Genomic DNA, 22,195 nt, shown 5'->3' with positions numbered 1-22,195 from the left:
AGAGAGCGTCCACCTCGGGGCGAGCCCCCTGCCCCGCCACGCGCGCCCTGCCCGGGGCGCCCCCCCCCGCCGGCGGTCGAGGCCCCGCACCCCCCGACCTCCTCTCCCTGCCGCCTTTCCCCTTCAATTCTCCAATTATTTCCTACCTGAAAAAAAAATAATAAAATAATCTTTTTGCCAGGCAGGTCACCAGCGATCAGCAGGCTGTTGTATATTACAATGTTTTCATATTCCTCTCTGCTCCCCCTGCCCTCTACCGACTCACTGTAGATGTGACCTTTGGTATTTCAGCCCACACTCAGCAGTTGAATGGAAACAAGTTGAGCACGTTCACTTCTGATAAACATTATCCTTAAACCACTGGAGACCCGATCAGAGTAAACGAGCTTTTCCGACAGGACCACATCAGGAACACACATTGAGAAAGGGAAAGAAACCAAATAGCCAGGAGATCAGAGGCGGGGTGGAGGGGTGGGAGAGGGAAGGAGGGGGAACAGACAGGTTGGAGGACACCCCGCGGGAGGTGGGGGGGGGGGGGGGGGGGGGAGAAAAAGACGCACTTGTGAACACAAAGGCAAAGATGGGGAGAGAACCTGCCCTGGCAGCGTGAGAGAGCAGCGCAGGGTCACGTCCGAGCATCACAGCGACGTTGGGGGAGAGCTCCGGGTGCGCCGAGCGGCTCCTCCAGCCCCGGAGTGGCAGGGCCGGGCTTGCACCAGCCATGCTCTCGGAGCTTGTTACCCACCACAGGTAGCTTAGACCGGGCTGAAGCGGCGGCAGGGCAGGGGCCGTGCACCGGGGAGCCCGCGGGGCCGGTGCCTGTGCACCGGGCGCCGGGCACGGCTCGGCCGGGCGGGAAGCGGCGGCTGCAGGGAGGGCAGGCTCCGCTCCGTGTCGGCGAGGAGCAAGCTCCCGGAGCAGGTCGGCAGATCGATGAACACGAGCTCCCCTCCTTTGTTTAATTGCAGAATGAACTGAATTAGCTGCTGGATCCGGCTCCCACTAATTCAATACCTCCTGCCTTCAAAATATCCGAATGGGATATTTTTATAGGATGTGCGAATAGGGCAGCTCACGACGCCGAGAAGGACTCTAGCTTCAGCAAATGCCTGCGACTATCGCCTGCGAGCACTGCTTTCTAACGATGGCATTTGCGCGCATATGTGTCTGTGCGAGGGGAGCCCTTTGCTATAGGTGATTTGATTTAGGTTTCGGAAGCACCGCAATTTACAAGTGTGATATGCTGAATTTGTAGATCACGTTTCGGAAATAAACACAGAATTGCTAGAAAAAATGGTTGGTTTTGAACCTCTGCGGAATAAACAGAAGTATCTGCCGATATTACGATCAAATAGATACATGCTGAGGAACCCCTACCGTCTTCTTGCCACCAAAAAACGCCCGCAACGCGCCATTAATCGATCCAGGTCGATCTCCTGCAACATCCTCACTATTCCTCATTGGGCACTTTCACTGTGATATGAATCTGAAATCTAGCTCAATTAATTAGATTTCAATAAAGCATCTCTTACAAATATTTCATTTAATATTTCTACAGTGTTCATACACACCAGCGACATCAAATCCATATTTAAATCGCTGATGTTTCATGCGCTCCGGTGACCATATTATTTCTTTTCACGTTTTATTTCATTTATAGAGCCTGGATCTTCGAGAGTCTATTAAAACAAACAAGAAATCCCGGGGAAAAAAAAAAAAAAAAAAAAAAAAGGAGGAAAGAAAAATATGATAAGTTTTGGTCTGGAGGTGGGAAGCCCGTGATTTCTGCGTGTAACGCGATGTACGTGGGATGTATATGAGAGGCACACACACAAGCTCACAGATCGGGATCCGCACACCTAGTGCCAAACCAAACACGTCTTCCACATACACAAACACGCCGTGACCCACACGTACTTTAATTCCTACCAGCTTTGTCTGTTTTTCTTTTAACTGTTAATATGTCGCAGTGTCTTTGATAAAGTCGAAATCAGCTACAAGACGCTGACGTTTTACAGTTAAGCCCAGCGCCACAGTTAGTACGGGGACTAAAACAAAACCCGCGGGGGGCTCTGGTGGCCGGGGAAGAGCAGCCCCGGTGGCTGGGAACCCCCTGCCCGTCTCTTCCCGGGGCAGGCGATGCTGCAGCCGATGTCCCGACCTCTCTGAGGTTTCCCCCAGCAATAACCTGCCCGCCGCCGCTCGCTACCGTCTCCTGCACCACCCGTGAACAATTCGTTAGTTAAAAAGTGCTTTATTGCAAGGGGAGCTGAAAACAAAGAACGCCTCTTCCGTGTCTGCGAGCAAACGCGGGGAGCCCCTCGCGGGTTTCGGCACACCCTCCTTTCCCGGCACCAGGCTGGGGAGGATCCCCCCGGCCGCCCCGACGGCCCCGACGGCTTTCAGCGGAGGAGGCAAGGCCGGGCCGGTAGCAGCTGCGGTGCCGCGAGGCTGGGAGCCCGGCGCTGCGCCTTGCTCGGCACGGCACGGCACGGCTCGGCACGGCACGGCTCGGCCCGACGCGGCCCCCCGACGGCTCCCGTCCCCTCGGGGCTGCCCGTCCGCCCCCGTCCCCTGGCAGGGTGCTGCCCTACCACAGCGCCAGCCCCGCTCAGCACCGCCCCGGCATTAATTGCACTTGGCGTGCAACTTACCGCCAGGCAGGTATTAAATAGGCATTTCTATTGTACTGGGGACCCAGGTGCCGAGCACGCCTGCGAGAGGGAGCGGAAGGGCCGCCAGGCCCGTGCTGTCTGTCATCTCCCTTGGCCACTGGGAGGGCGGCTGGGCCGCCGGGCCGCCCCCGGGGGCGGGCTCGGGTGAGTGATGGGCTGCGGCGCCCTGCCCAGCCCAGCCCTGCCCACGTTGCCCTGAGGTTGAAATGCACAAGTCAAGGCTCTCTCGCCGGGAAGCAGATTGCCTTGTGGCCCTTTTTCCTCGCGCCCCTGCCACCTCCGCGCTGGAAAGCAGAGAGCCCGGTGGGCTAGGGCGGCCGGCAGCGCGGGAGGCCGGCAGAGCGCCTCGGGGTTTAGGGCTCCGCTCGGGATTTAGGGCAGCCTCAGAGGTGTCCTGCTCAGAGGAATGGGTAAGTGGCTGGAAGCTGCAGGAGGGTTCAAGTGCTGTCAAGAGAGAGGGAGCACCCGTGCGCCGTCATGTGCCGCCGCAGCTCCCTTATTGACTTTGCTCGTGTTCCTACAAGTTGTAAGAGCGCGCCGAGGGTCAGGAGCAAGGAAGAGAGAAAGCTAATGACTGCTCGGTTTATTATTAATGTTATTAGGCGAGTGCGAGGCAGGATCGCAGGCGAGTGGATGGCTGGAGCCTGTGGCACATTGTATATTATTCCTGACACCGATCTGAGCAGTTAACATTTTAGCACGTTTGTTTTACAGCCTGGTGTAATTGTGCTTTTAAGAGAGAGGCGCTAACAGCACCAGAAATGGGCTTTAAAATGTTCGTCGCGACCAGGCTTTCAGAAGCACCGCGTTGCCCTCGCCTCTCCCAAGATTTAAAAGAATTTCCTCAACTACTTTTCCTTCCTCCCCCTCCCCCACGCCTTTGAAAATGTTTTTCTTTTTCTTTTATTTTTATTTTCGTCACGTTCCTCTTCCTGTGGCAATAAGTCTGACTTGCCTGTTGAGGCGACTTTTCGTCTCTGGAATGTGCTTTTTTGGAATCTGCGTGATGCACGGTCTGGAGAAATGTGACATTTGTTGCCACGGCTTTTCTTTATTTCGTTTCTTTTCTTCCATTTTTATCTCTTCTTCTTCTTCCTTTTTCTTTTATTATTTTTTTTTATTTTCTATTTTTTATTTTTTCCTTTAAATTTCGGGATAATCTTGCTATTTGAAAGCAGCGTGAGTGGAGTGACCGGGGGGTCCCCGAGCTGTGACAACTGCCTTCTGGTGACAAGTCGTTCAGACGCCCCCTTCAGAACCATTGGCCGTGTCCGACGGGTGTGTTTGTGTGTTTGCTTGCAGAACCTGCCTTCGGAGAAGTGAACCAGCTCGGGGGGGTGTTTGTCAACGGGAGACCCCTGCCTAATGCCATCAGGCTCCGGATTGTGGAACTGGCACAACTGGGTATCAGACCGTGTGACATCAGCCGGCAGCTCCGCGTTTCCCATGGCTGTGTTAGCAAAATTCTGGCTCGCTACAACGAGACCGGCTCCATCCTACCGGGGGCTATCGGAGGGAGCAAGCCTCGGGTCACCACCCCCACGGTGGTAAAACATATCCGGACCTACAAACAAAGGGATCCGGGCATCTTCGCCTGGGAGATCCGGGATCGCCTGCTGGCCGATGGCGTTTGTGACAAGTACAACGTGCCGTCGGTCAGCTCCATCAGCCGCATCCTCCGGAACAAAATCGGGAACCTGTCTCAGCAGAGTCACTACGACTCCTACAAGCAGCACCAGCCACCCCCACAGCCCGCTCTGCCCTACAACCACATCTACTCCTACCCCAGCCCGATCGCCGCTGCGGGAGCCAAGGTGCCCACTCCCCCCGGGGTGCCCGCGATTCCCAGCACCATGGCCATGCCCCGGACGTGGCCGTCGTCCCACTCGGTGACGGACATCCTGGGGATCCGCTCCATCACAGACCAAGGTGAGGAGGGGGATACGGGGGGCCGCAGCAGGGCAGGGCCGGAGAATCCGTTCCCCGTCCCCTCCGAGGCTCGGCAGGGGCTTTCGCGGCTTGTCCCAGGAAGCCTCTTGCGTTTTCTCCGGCACCGAACTTACCAGGGACTGTGCCCTGTGACCGGAGCACGTTGGAGGTCCGGGGGGAGCGCGGGCATACCAGCGAACGGGAAATACCGGCAGTCACCGGTGGCGTTGTGACCCGAAAAGTGGCGACTCCGGCTGGGGGGAACGGCCCCGGGGTCCGTTGTCCCGGGACCCTCGGGGCTCCCGATCCCGGTCCCGGATGGGACAAGGCGCGCTGCCGCCCTCGGGTCGCAGGCGCCGCCTTGGCGTTAGCGAGCAGTCCATTTTCTCTAGTTTTCGCAATCAGGCCAAATTTGCTCGGGCAGGAAGTTCAAATGTCACCTAATTGCTTTAATTCTGATGCTGTATTTTCCTTCGAAGCGGTGGTCCAGGAAAACGAAACCCCGAAGATTTGCTCCTTGTATCCCTTCCACCTTCTTTCTGTTTCTCCGGCTGGAAACTGTGTCGTGTCTCCCAGCCCCGCTTTGCTGCAGAGAAAGGGACATTTTTTCCACTCCGGTCTCTGCCAGTGAACTAACAGTGAATGTGGTTAAAACAACAGTCTAAAATAACCTTCCCCTACAGCGATCTCTGTGTCCCACTCTTCCCTCCCAATTAGCGGAGGGAGGGGGGCGGTGGTTTTTGTTTTTTTATTGCGTTTTTAAAGGCAATCGTCCGGTTCCAGCAGCACTTCAAACGCAAAGTGATCCTTTCTGTATTGCAGAATAATTATTCTTTCCTCCGAAAGCTGGCGTTTTTTCCAAGCAATACATACTCACATAAGTATGTTTTATTTATACAGACATACGAATTTTTGCCCTTCTTCGCTCCTTGCTTCACGGTACACTGTTATCCTCAGACCGCGCCGGCACAAACAAATATGTTTCCGAGTCGGCTTTAAAAATACACGCCTGGCAACCTCTGCTCTGTGCTGGGGAGAGGTAGTGTTGGCAATGAACATTAAAGAGAACGAGAACATTACAATCACATGAGAACTGGAGATTTTTAGTGAGTTCCTCTTTTATTAACACCACATTGGCAGGCAGGCCTCTGACGGTACTGCTGGGTGTCTCGGCATCTCCCCCGTCTCTCTCAGACCTCGGAACTGCACACGTCTTTCTGCGGTGTAAAATCTCCCCCCTCCCCTTCCCGGCACCGACCTGGGGCTGCTTGAGCAGCCGATGCCGCAGATGGGGGCTGCTCGCCCTTGATTTATAGGATAAACTGACCTTGCTGACACCGAAAGGAAGCCCCTATTCATGGGAAAGTGTGAGATCAGCAGAAAAGGGCGCTCACCGAGAGAGCTCAATTTCTTAAGACAACTTCAGATTTGTGCCTTTTCCCTGGCCTCGGCGCGGGGCCGAGAGGGGTGCTGAGGCACGGACGCCCGCTCCCACGGCGGCCCACAACCCCGCACCCTCCTGCGGGGTTTGGAGGGGCCGTGCCCCCATCCTCTTCCCCCCCCCCCCCCCCCGCCCCCGGCTCCCGGCTGTGCCCCATATTCCCGTGCGGCAGCTTATGCGCATAAAGGACAGGGCTTTTCTCCTTTTTGTCTTTTCTTCCCTTTGCTCCATTTTTTCGTGTCTTTATTATTATTATTATTATTATTATTATTATTATTATTATTATTATTTCGTCTGCGCTTTTTGCATGGTTATTTGCTTTGATTTCTTGGGTTTGGTCCCAACTTTGTTTAGAGCCTGGTGCGCTTGGTAGCCGCGTTGGGGTTACTTCTCTACCAGGGGAGACCCTTTGCCCTCGGACACGCTCGCACACAGACGTGATAAATCTAATCCTGGAGACCCCAGGCAGGGACCCGCGCAGCGATACAGGGACGAGCCAGCTCCGGCCTTGGCCGCAGATGCTCTTCCATCAGCTGCACCAGGGGGAGAGGGGGACATTGCCGACCCCCCTTGGCCGCCTCCTCCTCCTCCCGCATTCCCCCCTCCAGGTCCAGCCAGGGGACTCAGCACGGTGCAGGGGGCACCCCTTTGGCCTCCCCTTAGTTCTGCCCCCCGGGAGCGGGGCCGGGGTTTGCCCGCAGCAAGCCGCCCCTGCCTCTAACTCCCCCCTTTCTCCCGTGTTTTCCGCAGTGAGTGACACCTCGTCTTACCCCAGCCCCAAGGTGGAGGAATGGAGCAGCCTGGGCCGAAACAGCTTCCCCCCCGCCGCCCAGCACGCCGTGAACGGGCTGGAGAAGAGCTCCCTGGAGCAGGAGGCCAAGTACAGCCAGGTAAAGAGAGAGGGGCGGCCGGGCGGGGGGGATGCTCCGTGCCACTGAGCTCGGCCCCAGGACTGCTGCTGCCGGTCTCAGGCCGGTGCTGGCCTTCGCTGGGCTTGGTTTTTTGGGTCGTGAGCCAAAAATTCCGTACGGAGGGGCGACGTCTGGAAAGAGCTTCGCAGCAGCCTCCGCTGCCTTCCCCAGCACAGGCGGCTGCCATCCCCCCCCACCCCCCCCCGGGAGACCCCGGCCCGCCTTTCTCCCGGGCTGCGCAGCGGCCGCCCGGCCCAACCCGCCGAGTAGACACCCGAGAATCGCCGTGCACCGGCCCCCGCAGCGACCGGCCCGGCCGCGCCGCCCCCGGGGTCTCTGCCCCACGCCGAGCCGTGCCGAGCCGAGCCGTGCCGAGCCGCCTCCGGGCTGGGTGAAGCCGGGGGCGTCCCAGGGCGCTGCCCACCGCCGCCCTGGTGGCCGCGCTATACTAGCCGCTGCGCTCTGCAGGCAGGGGAATAATTCGAAAATGAGGTGTAATTGCTTCCTACATTAAGCATTTTTAACCGCTTAAGTAGACTGCGAATTTCCTACATTTTAATTGCAACACAACATAACTGTGACTTAACAAATCTCTGTCTAAATCCTTGTACTTGCTAATCAAATCCTATGCCAGGAGAAAAGCTATAAAAGACTCAACTGTTGCTAGTTGGGAAAGCACAGGCTTAGAAAAGAAAGAGAGAAAGAAAGAGAGAAAGAAAGAAAGAAAGAACCACACACAAAAATACAACTTTTTCCATCTGATGGAAACATTTCGAGATGTAACACAGGTTTCTCAGAAACGTTGCCTTCCCTGCAATTCATTTGTTATAGCTGTAATGAATTCGAGGAAAAAGTGTGATCTCCGTTTAGCATGCTACTATTCAAGGACAGAGGCTTTGGACATATTTGCTGAGTTTTGTACCTGGTTTCAGACTCCATGTTGAGGAGGTTTTTGTATCTCCTGTTTGGTGCTGAGAGTAGCTCAATTCATGTTGTTGAGCGCAAAGTGCATGAATACTTGCAATGAGGTGAAGGAGGCAGAGTTGGATATATCATAGGCCACAAATGTGAACAATCACATTTATATATTCTGCTTGCAAACAATATTTTGCTCTTAATGCATTTTACTTGCTTTGTATTAAGTTTTTCTATTATCCCATTATTTTGTTCATTGCATATTACATAAAATGTGCACCGCACTCTAGCTTTTCTAGTGAAAGCTAGAATTAGATTTAGAATTAGAGTTAATATTCACTCTTTTACAATTTTCTTTAAAAGCAACAACAAAAACAAATCAGTTACATTGTTAGGAATCTTGTTAAAAATTGCTGAAGTATCTTGCTATTATTCTGTTGAGGACGGCTGTACCGTGGCTCTCTTAAGCGCCAGACTGGGCCATTCACTTTCCAAATGAACTACTCTACTGAAATAGTCACAGAAAGTGGTCCATAGATTTTAAACCCTTGGAATCTCATTTATCTCAACAGGCATGTTGAGGAACAATATTGTGTAAATTGGGTTATTTTCAATGCTGGTGTTGGAAACTATATTTTTTCACTCTTTCAATATTTATGCTTTCGTCTTGATAATATATCACTATTGTCAATACCAGTTTTATTTTAAAGTTCTGTTCAATCTGAAAGATTGCCTGATAAATGTAATTTAAACATATTCACTATCTAAAAATGGAGCAAATTTCTATTAATAAAGTGGTATTCATTTATCAAAATACATTGTCCAAGGAGTTTTAAAGGGCAGACAAACAAAAAAGCGTTTATCCAGAAGGTCATTTTCTGAGCTATGCTCACTAAAACAAGATAAAAAGGAGATTCCTCCCACAAACAATACGTATTAATATATAAATTAATTTGGAAATTTCTGAACTATACACCAATCTATTCATTTAGTATTCAGACTTGCTTTCTAGGGAATGTATTCAAAGAGAATTAATGCCAAACAAGGATGTGATTTTTTTTTTTTTCAGTTTTTGCTTTTTTATTTTTTTGACAAAAGATTTGTTCCAACAAGGTGCAAAGTGATATTTATGAACCAAATTCTTGCTACATGTAGAACTGACTTAGCTGTCCATTTGCTGAAGCTCAGGGAGTCTGAGGTGACGTGCTGTAACAGTTAAGTCTTGCCAAAGACACGTCCTTGGATCTTTACATAGTCTTTCACAATGTGTATTGCTTCGGATGTAAATAGATGAGCAGAGGGAAGGAGAGAACATTGGTTCATTTATACAGATCCAGCAAACAGGTAGCTGGAGTGGTGGAAAATGGAGAAGCCACAGTGATAATTTACATGCCAGAAGGATTACAGTGAAATAGGCTGTGCCTTTGGACTTCAGGGTAAACGCTATTTTCCTCACCTCCTCTGTACAAAGCTCCTTGTGAACACTGGGTCTTAAGAAGGCAGACAGCGGATTTCCCCTGGAGAAGAGAAGTGGCTGTTCTGTAATTCTTACTCCAGCTTTATGTCTGTATAACCAAACTCAGTGGAGCCTACAGCAGGAGTAGAGCAGCAGGGAATCGAGCGAGTGTGTTTTACTTAGGCTTTCCAATTACACAACAGGAGCAGAGGGAATGTGCTCTGAAGCACATTAATGAAGGATTCTGTGGCACCTGTAGGGAATTCTGCTGTTTCTAACTACTATCAGCTATACATTTTAAGCATCTGCAGCATTCAAGACAGATTCACCTGCCCACAGCTTGCAAACAGCTCCATAGCTGCTAGGTGGGTGAAGGACTTGCTCCTCCAGCCTTAGTCATGGAAGATATTTTATCTCTCAAGAAGGCCCTGGAAATTCCCTCTGCATGAGCAAGACTAGAAAAATGGAGCCCGAAGAACAAAATGTTCTGTACTTTTAAACCATATACATTTGCACCCTCCTTCTAAGTGAAACTCTTGTTTCAACACATGGGATCCTGTAGCCTTCTGTTCAGGCAGAGCTCCCATTGAACTCCCACACTTGTCAGCCAGGGCTGACCTCGGAGACTAGCTCAAATGGCTGCATTTCATCCCCTGCCCCACACATCAGTGGCAATTCGGTCTGGGAAAGGATTACGCAAAAGAGGCAGGAAAGCTTCAAATTTTTGCCTCAGCAATATGTAGTCACACTCGTTTAACATGAAACTGAACTGAATGTAGAACATTTTTCACGTTAAGTGTTATTAATTTCCTGGTGTCGCTGGGCCTTTGTTTGCAATGTTGTTTGGTATTTGGGCTTGGGAGTTTGAGAGCTCTGCCTGGCAGTCCGTCATTCTGCACCAAAAACTGCACAGGAAGTCACGGCGATGCCTTGTAAAGCTTCTTTTCACTTTTAATTACCTGATGCCCCAAATTGTCATTTCTATGTGAGTAACTGCATTATATTTTCCCACTGCAATACTGCCACACATTTCTCTTGTCATACAGCATTGCAAACAGAGCAACTGTGAATCAGAGAAAACAAAAAGGAAAATAGATTTTTCTGAGAGCTTGACAGTTTTAGGTCATACGTGTTTCATACAGAGCTCAGTTACATTCCACTATGTATACTGAGAGGCCCATTCAATGTGGTGCTGGGGGAAGGCTTCCATGGGTAATTATATTATTAACACAAAGAATGAATATTCTGAGTATTTTACACATTAAGCAGCTTATACTAATGGCTGTATTTGAAAAAAAATATCAGCTGAAATCACTGGAATACAAAACAATTTGTACCCTGCATTTGAAATGACAATATTTAATAAATATGTATCATATTTAAAATGCAGTTTTTAGCCATCTCGTGCTTGTGACTTTTTGGACTAACCTCAGGGACATGTAAAGTGAAAGAATTGCAGTTTGTACTTGCACATGTATGAAAATACGGAAGATCTGAAGTATGCCTGCACAATTTGTTGAGAGGCAAATGGCTTTGGAAATATTTTTTCCCAGAATTATTTGTTGTGTGCCTTGCAGGAAGTAGACGCGTGCATTGCCAAATGGAGCTGATACTCATTAACAGAAATATGTTTGTAACTGGGATCTAAGAGCAAGTGGTTGTTGCAAGCTTGCTCATGGAAAGGCTGAGCTGTTAGGAGGCCCAAAACCAAACCTACTGGAGTTGCTGAAAACACTCGTCTTAATTAAAAGGGGTTTGTGAACATGCCTCGGGTGACATCTTCTTCTGACGTACTGGGCAGACCCCAAAGTATCAACCCCTTCACCTCTGCCTCAGCAAAACTTCCTCAGCTGTTACTGCCTTGACTTTTCAGCTTGCCGGGATAGCACCCCTTGTTCTTCAGTTGTGTTCTGATTAGGTGATCATGAGCTCCATGTGCTTGCACCATAAAAAAGAAGGCTCTATTTTAGGACAAGTGATTGCAAATAATAGTAGGTGCAATTCTGGACAACTATTTACATAGAATGTATAGGCAACGTAAATATTTAAGTTCTTGATCTTTGACTGTAGATGAACAATGAACTATATATGCGGTGGCCAAAGCATCTGTAATTGCTTTTATCTACACTACTTAGAACCTGTGGCATTTAATTACTTCTTTGGGAGCAAGATGACAATGTAACTTTAAATGTTATGGCCAGTTACATGACCATCCTACACAGATTATATATTGCAAAATTTAATTTGCAGATTGCTTGTTTGGCATCTTATTTTCTAACTCTGGATTCAGAGATTTGGACTCCTATTATGGATACGTGCAAAATCCATCAGGATAAAGGTCTACACTGCCTGCTCCCAACCCATACCCAGGGAATGGGGGTGGTATTAAGGAGAGGGACTTATTAGCTTCCCTGATTTATGACTGAGAAGAATAGTAAGCAGAGTTCCTGTCTGGTGCAAGGGTTCTCACCTTGTCTTGGAGACTCTGGTTCTTTCTTATTATCTCCAGACCAGTGCCTATTATTAAAATATTGTCACTTAAGGTGGCTTGTTTGAGGTCTAGGCATCCATGTCAATGCATGTTGTGGGTGAGGGGCATGAGCTGATCCCACTACATGCACCCGATTCCTTCCCAGGTGATCTGGATGGCACCCCATTCGAACCCCATTTGTGAGACCTGCCTCTTACTGGCCACCTGCTTCCACGGCCAAAACACAGTGCCCTGCCCACCAACCCACATGGCTTCAGGGCACTCCACCCGGATGAAACTAATAAAGAAAGTCAGAGAGGTGAGTGAATGGTGTAATGACACTCAAACTGCACGCTGAGCACCCTCTGCTCAAAGGGCCCCAAGCAGCTAGGAGCTCTGCTGTGACAAACAGGACCATGGAGTGGAAAGCGAGAAGTGGGAGATACTTCACTCAGCCAAGGACCAGAGAGTCGGGACAAGGGGACCAGATAGGATTTCATCTCTTCAGTCTTCTGGTACTTGCAGGAGAGTGGAAAGTAGATAAAGACTGTATAGTGAGTTTGAATTTTTCTGTTGTGGCAATTTATCGTCTGTTAGGGATTGCCTTTTTGCCTAATCATAATGATGATGGTCATTCAATGATTGATGGGCTGTGATTTCACCTTCCTTAACTTGATAGCTTCCCAGTAATGGCCTCTACAGCATCAGAGATTTGTTAGACAAAGGGGAGTGCAGTTTTGGCTCTCCTTAAAGAGGACAAAATGGGGATGTATACTGTTTGTTCCCATATTTACCCAAGGTCCAGCTAGCAAGAAGCTCTTTGGTGTCTCTGTATCTCCTTCTGCCAGGATGTAACATCTCCTTCTGCCAACCTTACAGCCTCAACCTTAAATAACCCAATATTTAAATGCTTATACCCTGTGTTTAAATTACAATAAATTGTTAATTATATTATATACAGAAGGCATTATTTTTTTGTAGAGCTTTTTGCTAAAAAATCATAGTTTAGTACATCATTGTAGAAAGAACAAATGTTTATTCTTTTCATTGTATTTGCTTGTTTAATGTCCATAGCTGCCCTGCCCGACTCCAGATTTTGCCAAAATACCAGGGGGGATTGTTGTGCAAATCTGTTCTAAAACTATGGGAATCTGTTCCTAGTTCCTACTCAGGGGAGTTTGTTCACACGGCATGATTTTTCCCGAGCTTTTCTTTTGTCCTAGTAAGCACAGTAGATCTGTCTATGGGAGGCTAAAGTTGTGTCTTCGTTATTGCAATTGAGCTTTGTACTCAGAGCAAATAGATTTTTTCTTTTTTTTTTTTTTTTTTTTCACATTAGTTTGAGGTAGCTCAGTTGTGAGGTTTGCTAAATAGCAGAAGACAATCCAAGAGCCAACACTTTAATTGAAAAGGCAGTGACTTCCACTTACATCGTCTTTCCTAAACTGGAATGAAAACCATTCCGTGAACATGCAGGCCTTGCACAATACTCTGCTTTTGGGAGACGTTGTAGCGTGTGCCCGGTGTGCCGTATGAGGTAGAAATCACTTCACTGTGAAAAATCACCTAAAATAATCCTCTTCTGAAGAAGCATCTAAAACACTTGCTCCCACTTTTCCCTCGCACTCAGGTTTCCCTCGGTCTGCTTTGTCTCGTGTCTTTTACTCCTGCCTCTTCTTCCCTCTGCTGTTTTTGTAGTGGATTCCTCAGGTTGTTTTTATCTGTTTAAGTCTTTGTTAAAAATTTTTTTTTTTTTTTTTTTTTTTTTTTTCTTTCTCTTTTCTTCTGTTGTAGTTTGTTTTGGAAAAGATATAAAATGCCCCTGGCTCCTTTAGGAAAGGATCAGTGATAGTGTGTAAATTCAAGTTATTTCTATTTCCAAAAGTGGGTTTTATTTCCCCGAAGAGGCTGAGATTTAAAATTTGATAAGAAAATATAATTAAGAGTGATTTTGATGCATGTCGCAACTATAGTTAAAACACTCAATTGATCCTATCTGATTTCTGTGTTATTCAGTGCAGCTGGGGTTGCCTACAAGTAAAGGAAACAACTTTAAGTTAATAAAAAAGCACATTAAACACAGGGAATAGGATCTGCTCATTATTAAGGGAATGAAGTTTTATTTTAGAAGGAAGTAGTGTGATTTGCTCATGTGGTTCAGTGTAATGTAAGGACTATTGAATTTAGTAATGGGAAAAATAGTTGTAAAGATAACAGCATCAATGTAAGAGAGACGATGTAGTATTGGATAACTAATTATGTTTGCAATCTTAAAGTGCTTAAGCATGCATATAACTCTGTTTTAATTGTGTCTTCAAATAGAATATCAGCATACAACTTATAGTGAAAGAGGGATCCTGTAACTCCCCATCCTTGAAAGTTTTCTTCCTATTTTTCAAAGCCCAGTCTTCTGAGAATCAACTCAGCTCAGCTGAGTGACAGACTGACTGTAAACATCTTGCCCATGTGTTATTTTAAAAGCTCCTCAATTCCAGTGTGTTACCGCTGCCCAATCTTTATTGAAAATTAAGGCAAATATTTCAAAGTAATATCCTACCTATAAAAAGTTCCCCAGTTTGTTCAAGGGTATTTTGGATGTCACAATTATTTGATGAAAATGTTTTCACTTTTCAGAGTCCATTCTAGTCTCTTCTGCTTGCAGTGGCATTAACAGAAAATGGAAGTGGGAATATGTTAAATAAAAGAGGTTAATTCATATAAGAATAAGGATACGGTTTAATATGAGCTATAAAAAGATTTTTGCAAAAAAAATCCAGTATGTCACTGAAAAAATGTCACTGAACTGTGGTTTGCAGAATCAGCTCTGACTAAGTTATCACATTCACTCTGCATTTTTAGCAATTTTATTAAATTTTTCTTAATTAGATTCTGAATGAAAAGTTATCATGAACTGGATAGATTTGTTCGCTGCTCACTTCTGTAGCCATTCTTCTTTAGGTTACTGTGACTTACCTGTGTGGGCACATTAATTTCAGGGGGATGCTGATGAGTGTTTGTAGGATCATGTCATTTTTCCCATTGAAGTAGCTTCAGAGTTTAGGTCTAATTTAGGTAACTACAATCTGTACAATTTTTAAATGTCATTCTAATATTCTATTTTTAAAGTTATTTTAAAAGCTTAAAAGAAACTTAGGTGTATTACTTATATCTTTAGGTAATGCAATTTTCTGAAATGAGATTTCCATTACATGCCTGCTGCTGATGTTTTACTTGGAAAATTTGTTTACTCTTCCCTGGGATCCCGTCTGTTGGTTTGATTTATAAATCATATTTAACCTCCAATTAAAAAGGGAGATCTAGCAGGTTTGCTTCCTTTATGTTTGTAGTTTGCATTTGATTGCTCCTAGTCTTGTTGCCATAACCTTTTTTGACTGATTATGTGCATGTCACTACAAACATTAGATATCCTCTGGGTTTTTAGGCAATTTGCTCTTCTGATTGAAGGACTAGATATTCAGCTCAGTTCTGTGCTGTGCTTTTCCCTTGCTGTGGAAAAAATGACTCCTCAAGTAGCTACCCTGTAGTGCATTTTCAGGACATTCAGAGAACATTTCGTGTTTCCAGAAATAGTTTAAGCTTTTCGTTTTGAAAAATGAGCAGCAAGAGAGCATCTGTCTGTGGAGCTCTGGTAGCATTGCTATAGTTAAGCTGCTGCCAGCTCTCCGTTTTGCAGGCGAGCTGCTGCTCTCTGTAGCGCTGTGGTGATGCCTCCACAGATCTGTTTCTTTTGCTCTCAGGGAAAGGCCCTGGGCTGGAGGATAAAGGCAATTGCTGAGCTTGCTGATCCAATGACAGGGAGGGTTCCTTCCATCCAAGGAAAAGTTAGAGTTAGGAAATACGTATGAAGCAGCAGCCTAACCCACCAGAGGTGTGTTCCTCTGTGACACAGGCAGAACTGCTGCTGGTTCTGGCAGGGGAGCTTGGTCTGACTCACTGTCCAAGCTCATTAGGGCTGTCAAATTAGCTAGCTTGATCTTGAAGCCAGAGTTGTTTCTCCAGAAACACTTTTTTTTCATAAGTGTTTTGAATACTTCCACAAAACATACGCTTAGTCAATATAGAAAACTATCTCTGTAAAACAATACTGTAGCAATTACATTACAATGGGCAGATGACTCAAATCATTGGAAACAATTACTTTAAAATAAGAAGAGTCATTTGCATTCTTTTGAACACTTACTGCGGAGCTAGACTATAAAACTGAGGTGGCATCACCTCACGTTTGTATTCATGTAAACTTGGAATGAGGTCATTCACATGACTGCTATTAATAATAGGTAACCTAAATGCAAGTTTACAATTTGGAATGCTGTTTCTGAGAAAAATTAGGTGACTCTGGGTCATCTTATGAAACATTTCTTACTTGTGAAAGGATCACAGGGAGATGATCTAATTTGGATGCTCATAGAACATATCTAGCAAGCAAAATGCAGAGAAGGAAAAGCAGACAAGGGATGAAACAAAATGATATCACTCAGTTACAGAGAGATATAGAATATATCTATATAGAATTTGAATTTATACATGAAAGTGGAATCTAGTTTGTGTTTTCTTTGGTGTTAACATGGCAGAAAAAAAGGTCACATTGCTTGTCTGGCATGGATTGTTTGGGAAGTTTGTGAAGAAAGTTTGTGTCCTGTCTCCTAAAATGCAGGAGAGGAGGCTGAAGCTGTATGGCACATTACACCAGCATAACCTTCTTAACAGAAATCGAGTTGCTGGGTGCTATCTCAGGGTTCGAATTTTAGGAATCTAAACAGCTGGTGGAAATTATTTGTTCCAAAGACAATCCCAAGCAGGCTTGAATCTAGACTTGCTTTTCAGCTACCCATCCCTTTATATCCCAAATCCCAAACAGAGTGAAAACAATGTATTGTACCTAGAGTGTCTAAAACTAAAAGTCCCTGGGTTAAAACTACTGAGTCAACTCCTTCACTGGTGAAAATGCACACAGTCATGCACAAGCACACAGCTTCAGCATCATCATTTTATATCACATAAAGTGACATTTTAAGTCCCTTTGGCTTTGTATTGTGTCTTGGATATTCCTTTCACTTGCACTGGCGCGTATCAGCAGTAACGCAGTAGAACAGCACGAGACTGAACTTGTGATCCTGACCTGACTGTTGTTTTGCAGGTATCTTTGTGAGAACATGTTTGACTGAATTTACAAATCATTCGGAGGTCACGTGTTGTAGGTTGAGAACGCAGCTCTAAAATTTGGAAATACTTATTCCGTCAGTTACTTCAAAATATCAGTAGAGGCAGTAATGCAGAGCAAATATTTCCCTCTGGTTTTTGTAGAAGCCAGGCAATAAAGTACTCCAAACAGGAACCCTAATCATTCACACAGCAGAGGTTCTCCATCAGTTAGAACTACATGTTTGTTTGTTTGCTTGCTTTTTAAATTGTTTCCCTTGAAATGCAATGGTTTAAATTAAGGAAAAAAAATGTTTATAAAACTTAAAAACAAGGTTCAAGAAGCTCTGCATTTAAAACAAGTTCTAAGGGTTTTAAAAATTCATAATCACCATGGGGTTCTCGCACTCCTAATTATGAATGTTTAGATTTTGGTGTTCATTTCCTCTGATTGAAATACTGCAGGATGAATTATTCATCCAGTATATACAGGCTTGTGGAACTTAATCCCCTCCATTTATTTTAAGTGAATGTCATGTTTGTAAAAAGTGCCAGATTGACAGACAAGATTCAACCCTTCTGATAACCTACACATTGTATCTAAAGCTGTTTAGAAGCAAAAACCCTTGTGGTTAAAATTATTTTACCAAGTCCTTCACTGGTGAAAGTCAGAGATGAATATTTTATTTTATTTTATTTTATTTTATTTATTTTATTTTTGAGTAGCACCATTTTAAATCATGTAAGGTGAGGTTTTCTCCAGTCCCTTGGTTTTACATTTGGACCAGAATAGGCCTCTGGGTGTTTTGCCAGGACAGCTCAAACATCGGCTGGAGCAGAACCATGCTCTGTGCCGAGCCAGCCCTTACCCACCCCAGTGCTGCCTGTTTTTCCTCGAGACATCTATTGGCATTCATATCTTCATGCCTTTGAGCAGTAAAGCTTTGTATCCCTGGAAATAAAATCAGAGTGATTCATTTATTCAATGAGGCAGAGACAATAACTTTCAAGTGTTGGTGGCCTCTGGCAGGTCACAACTGGTGCTCCCTACACAAGTGTCTCCATGTTTCGGCCTCTGTTTTTAGGGCAAGGTCTTCCTCACATTCCAGTTAGATGCCATGAAAACATCAGTTATCACAACTGTGGTTTAAGAAAAGCATGCCCCTCGGCATGGGGTGTGGCAGGGCACAGCCCAGAGACCCTTCCCAGCAGGCTGTGTGGATAAGGCCTTCCTGTTTCAGGCAGAAGGCAGGTGGGCTGTACAGATCAGTATTGTGTGACATGGCTCGCTCATCCTCAGGATGTTGGCCCTGTTCTATTTTATTTACACGTGTAGACATAGTCACCATCTCTAGAGATATTTCTTTTTTTTCCTGGATGCAGTTTAGGGTTGGACATAGCAGGAATTCCTTTTTTGAGGACCAAAAGTTGGCTTTCTCATTGACGGCATTACCCATACACACTTGGCCTGTGATAGCTGGGTACGTAGAAATGCTTGGCAAAGTGATTGAATCAAGTGGTATTTCAACTTGGCATAAGTCAGTACTACACACAGCTTTGCAAGATGCATTCGTAGCCTAAGTACTTATTTTTCCTCAGATGAAGCGCTGTTAGAGCATCTGCCTTTTCTAAAGAGTTTTAAGAGGAAGCGCCAGTGTTTGGAGAGCAACCTATAGCACGGCAGTCTGTACAGCATATGGGAAGCATTTTCTCTTCTCCATGGCAAATGAGGAGCCTGGCTTTTCCCAGAGTCACACATGATAGAGGGGGAGCAGCAACAATGCAGGAGGCTAGAGGGACATGTGACTTCTTTGTAGCCTAGGGGGGATCCTTGCAAAGGCACAACCAAGGGACCATTTGTGCTGAGGAATTCTACTTAAAACAGGGCTTTCATCCTTGAGCCCACTGCTTGGCACAAACCTGCTTGGAAGTGGGCAAGCCTGGAGGAGCAGGGTGGCATCACAGAGTCCAAACAACCTCTTCTGAGCCTCAGGGGCTGGAGGTTTGGCTGCCCTGTGCTGCTGCACCAGCTGAGACTCCCCAGGGACTTGCCCCAGGTCTCTTTCCAGCCCTCCATCAGAGTTTCTATACTTCTCCCTGCAGGATCCCTTTAGATTGTGGGTCTTGATGTCCCAGTGTTACAAGCCACCTCTAATGGCTCTACTGCCCCTGTGAAAAGCTTTTTGTTGCTGTCAGGAAAACCAGAGAGGTGTTCTTTTCTTGTTTCATATACTGCTGAAAAGCATTTGCACAATAGAAGAGTCAGGGAGCTTGGGGAACAGCTGCTATTTAGGACCTGTCGCACCTTTTACTTTCTGGTAAATTCAGTGAAATAATTTTCCATGTGATTTAAGAAGTGTACTAATTTACAGTGCAATTATTTGACGGTTTGTATTAATTAGTATTGTTGCAAACACTGATATTTAGAACCAAGGCTAAAGTGTAATTCTGAGACACAGTAGGGGACGTGTAATTGGAGTTGAAGGTCAGGACACATATTTGGATTTTCAAAAGAATAAGGCAAGTTCAGCCTCAACAAAGTGTTTATGGATTTGGAATGACAATTATGTTGCTGCTGCAGCTGTATGTTTTGTACTAATTAATATCCCTATTTGAAGCTTATGGCTGGAATCCCCTCACTGTCTCCTGCTGTTTTAGATTGCTGTACACATTTATATTGACTCCAGCAGGATTACTGCTTGTTTTCCCAAGTGGCAATGAGAAGACAGTCCAGCCAGTGGAACTGACTTACAATGGTAGGAAAAACAAACCTGAAACTAGGCCAGCATTTTTTATGGAGATAAATACTGGAAATTTAGGCAGGTGCAATCCAGGCAGAGATTGATAAGTGAAATGTTAACATTGAATGAAGTTTTAGCAGGAACAAAAGTCTGTCTCATTTCTCAACTCTGCACTGTCCAGGTTAGGTCCAGTTTAACCAGGTGATTAAATCTCTGCAAAATTGGCAGACATGATATGATTTGCTGAATTGATACTTGCTCTTTCACACCCAGATAGAAAACCTTTCTGGGGAAAAAAAAATACCACCAGAAATCCTAAAACATAAACATATATCAAAACCTAAGCAAGATAAATGATCCTGTTTTGTTCCCGTTCTGCTGAAGAAGCATTTATAGAGTGTGAAATAAACCACTGAACTTATTTATTTATTTATTTATTATTTAAATAAGGAGTCATTCATTGTGAAATCCTACCCTGGTAGACTGAAGGACTCTCCCTTCTTTATTTAAATAGAAACCCTTCTCCCTAGCCTAGGGAGAACCTAGGAAAATAGCTTGCAGGAAAGGACCCAACCCTGTAATTGCTTTGTGCACAGAAGCCCTATTGAAACCTAGAGAAGCTGTGGGCAAAGAACCTTTGCAAGGGTATATCCAGATACCTAGAAAACAGATTTTAAAAGACATCATCAGTAATAATACTACAGTTCTGACTCATGCTCTGAGCAAACAGTTACCAAAGAGTTTCAGATGTTCCCATCCCCCCAGCTGCTTGTTACCTTTCCGCTCCGGGGAGCGTTGTGCTGGGATCCATGCCTGCGCCTGCCTGCTGCAGCTCAGGGCTGAGCCCTTTGGGGCTGGGGCAGGTGAGGCGCTGGGATGGGTCCATCACAAATAGATCCAGCACTAGCTCTTGAATGTCACCAAGAGATGCAACCATGGGCTTAAGGAGTCCCTGGTATTGCTGTTGGAAGGCAGGTAGGCTTACAAGGAGGCTACCTTCATATAATCATTGAATATCCAGAGTTGGAAGGGACCCACAAGGATCATCAAGTCCAACTCCTAGCTATACACAGGACCACCTAACAAACCATAATAGTAGCACAGAATAAGGCTCGGTAGTTCTTGCCTTGCTGTTTGTATGTGTCCCCTAAGTGTCAGAAGCTGATCATGGCCATGGCTCCTGGGAGGGGTGTGTGGGGCTGATGCAGGGTAGCTGGTCTTACAAGCAAAGCACAGAGGGGCCTCAGCACCACAGAAATCCAGGGGAATGATGATGGATGCCTCTTGGCTTCTGTCACATGGGTATCACCAGCCCTGGTTCTTGTACAAAAGCCTCAGCAGCTTCTTTTATTGCAGATAGGCTCTTAGAATCATAGACTCAAAATGGTTTGAGTTGGAAGAGACCCTTAAAGAGCATCTAATTTCAACCCCCCTGCCATGGGCAGGGACACCTCCCACCAGACCAGGTGCTCAAAGCCCCATCCAGCCTGGCCTTGAACACCTCCAGGGATGGGGCATCCACAGCTTCTCTGGGCAGCCTGTGCCAGTGCCTCACCACCCTCACCGTGAAGAATTTCTCCCTTATATCTAAATTGTTTTACTCCCTTAGAAACATTTCTCCCTTTCCTTTCAGGCACCCAATGGCCTCCCAGCTGTCGGCAGTTTTGTGTCTGCACCAGCCATGCCTCCCTATGCCACGCCAGCCCAAGTCTCGCCGTACATGACATACAGCGCGGCCCCTTCTGGCTACATGGCGGGCCACGGCTGGCAGCATGCCGGAGGCACGCCGCTCTCCCCGCACAGCTGTGACCTCCCCACCTCGCTGGCCTTCAAGGGCATGCAGACAGCCAGGGAAGGCAGCCACTCAGTCACAGCCTCTGCTCTCTGATGAAGGAGCTGGTCCAGGATGAGTGTCTCCGGCGCCTGGCTCACGGACTGCTCTCCTTGTGCTGGTGGTACCGGGCATTTCTCCTCCTGACTTGCATCCCGTTGGACTTTCGGGATTGAAAGAGTTGAAGGCAACACCACAAACAGTGTGCGCTGATGTCTTTGCACTCTCCGAGTAAAGATCTTGTGTCCCTCAAAGGGCCCGTGGAAACTTGTCTGACTCTCCTCTGGTCAAACCACACATATTTATTCTTAATCACCACAGATTTGTTAAATGTGCAATTGTTGTTAAGATTTGTGTAGAAATCAATAAAGAAAAATCATCACAGGAAATTCTGCTATGCCTCAAATCAGCAATGGTGGCTAAATAGAAGGTATTTGCTAAAGACCTATCTCTAGAGAACAAACCTCCTTATTGATGAGGTTATGCAATCCACTGCTATTAAGAGATCACTTTTTTGTTGTTTTGCTGAATTTTGGTAATCAAATCTAGAACCAAGGCAATGTGCAGCTCTCAGATTTTTCTGGCATTTCATCATCAGTGGCAGTAATACATTAGTACTTTTATCCATTTGTAAATATAGCCTTTTGACAGCATTTGTTTTCACTT

General features: G+C 46.2%; 1 protein-coding gene across 1 annotated transcript; it reads left to right on the top strand.

Moving 5' to 3' along the window:
* The first annotated feature begins 2,741 nt into the window (after window positions 1-2,741).
* On the top strand, window positions 2,742-22,195 carry PAX9 (paired box 9). Its single transcript, XM_035326972.1, has 4 exons — window positions 2,742-3,085; window positions 3,978-4,604; window positions 6,796-6,935; window positions 21,332-22,195. The coding sequence occupies exons 1-4, from the start codon at window positions 3,082-3,084 to the stop codon at window positions 21,584-21,586; spliced, it is 1,026 nt and encodes a 341-aa protein (XP_035182863.1). The 5' UTR covers window positions 2,742-3,081; the 3' UTR covers window positions 21,587-22,195.

Source organism: Oxyura jamaicensis, chromosome 5 (assembly GCF_011077185.1).
Source record: "Oxyura jamaicensis isolate SHBP4307 breed ruddy duck chromosome 5, BPBGC_Ojam_1.0, whole genome shotgun sequence".
Lineage (NCBI taxonomy): Eukaryota > Metazoa > Chordata > Aves > Anseriformes > Anatidae > Oxyura > Oxyura jamaicensis.
The sequence above is the reverse complement of the archived record's forward strand: the minus strand, read 5'-3'. Positions and strand labels throughout refer to the sequence as shown.

Coding starts and splice junctions, on each gene's coding strand:
- PAX9 (XM_035326972.1), top strand. Junction 4,605..6,795: donor CCGCTCCATCACAGACCAAG/GTGAGGAGGGGG, acceptor TGTTTTCCGCAG/TGAGTGACACCTCGTCTTAC. Junction 6,936..21,331: donor AGGAGGCCAAGTACAGCCAG/GTAAAGAGAGAG, acceptor CTTTCCTTTCAG/GCACCCAATGGCCTCCCAGC.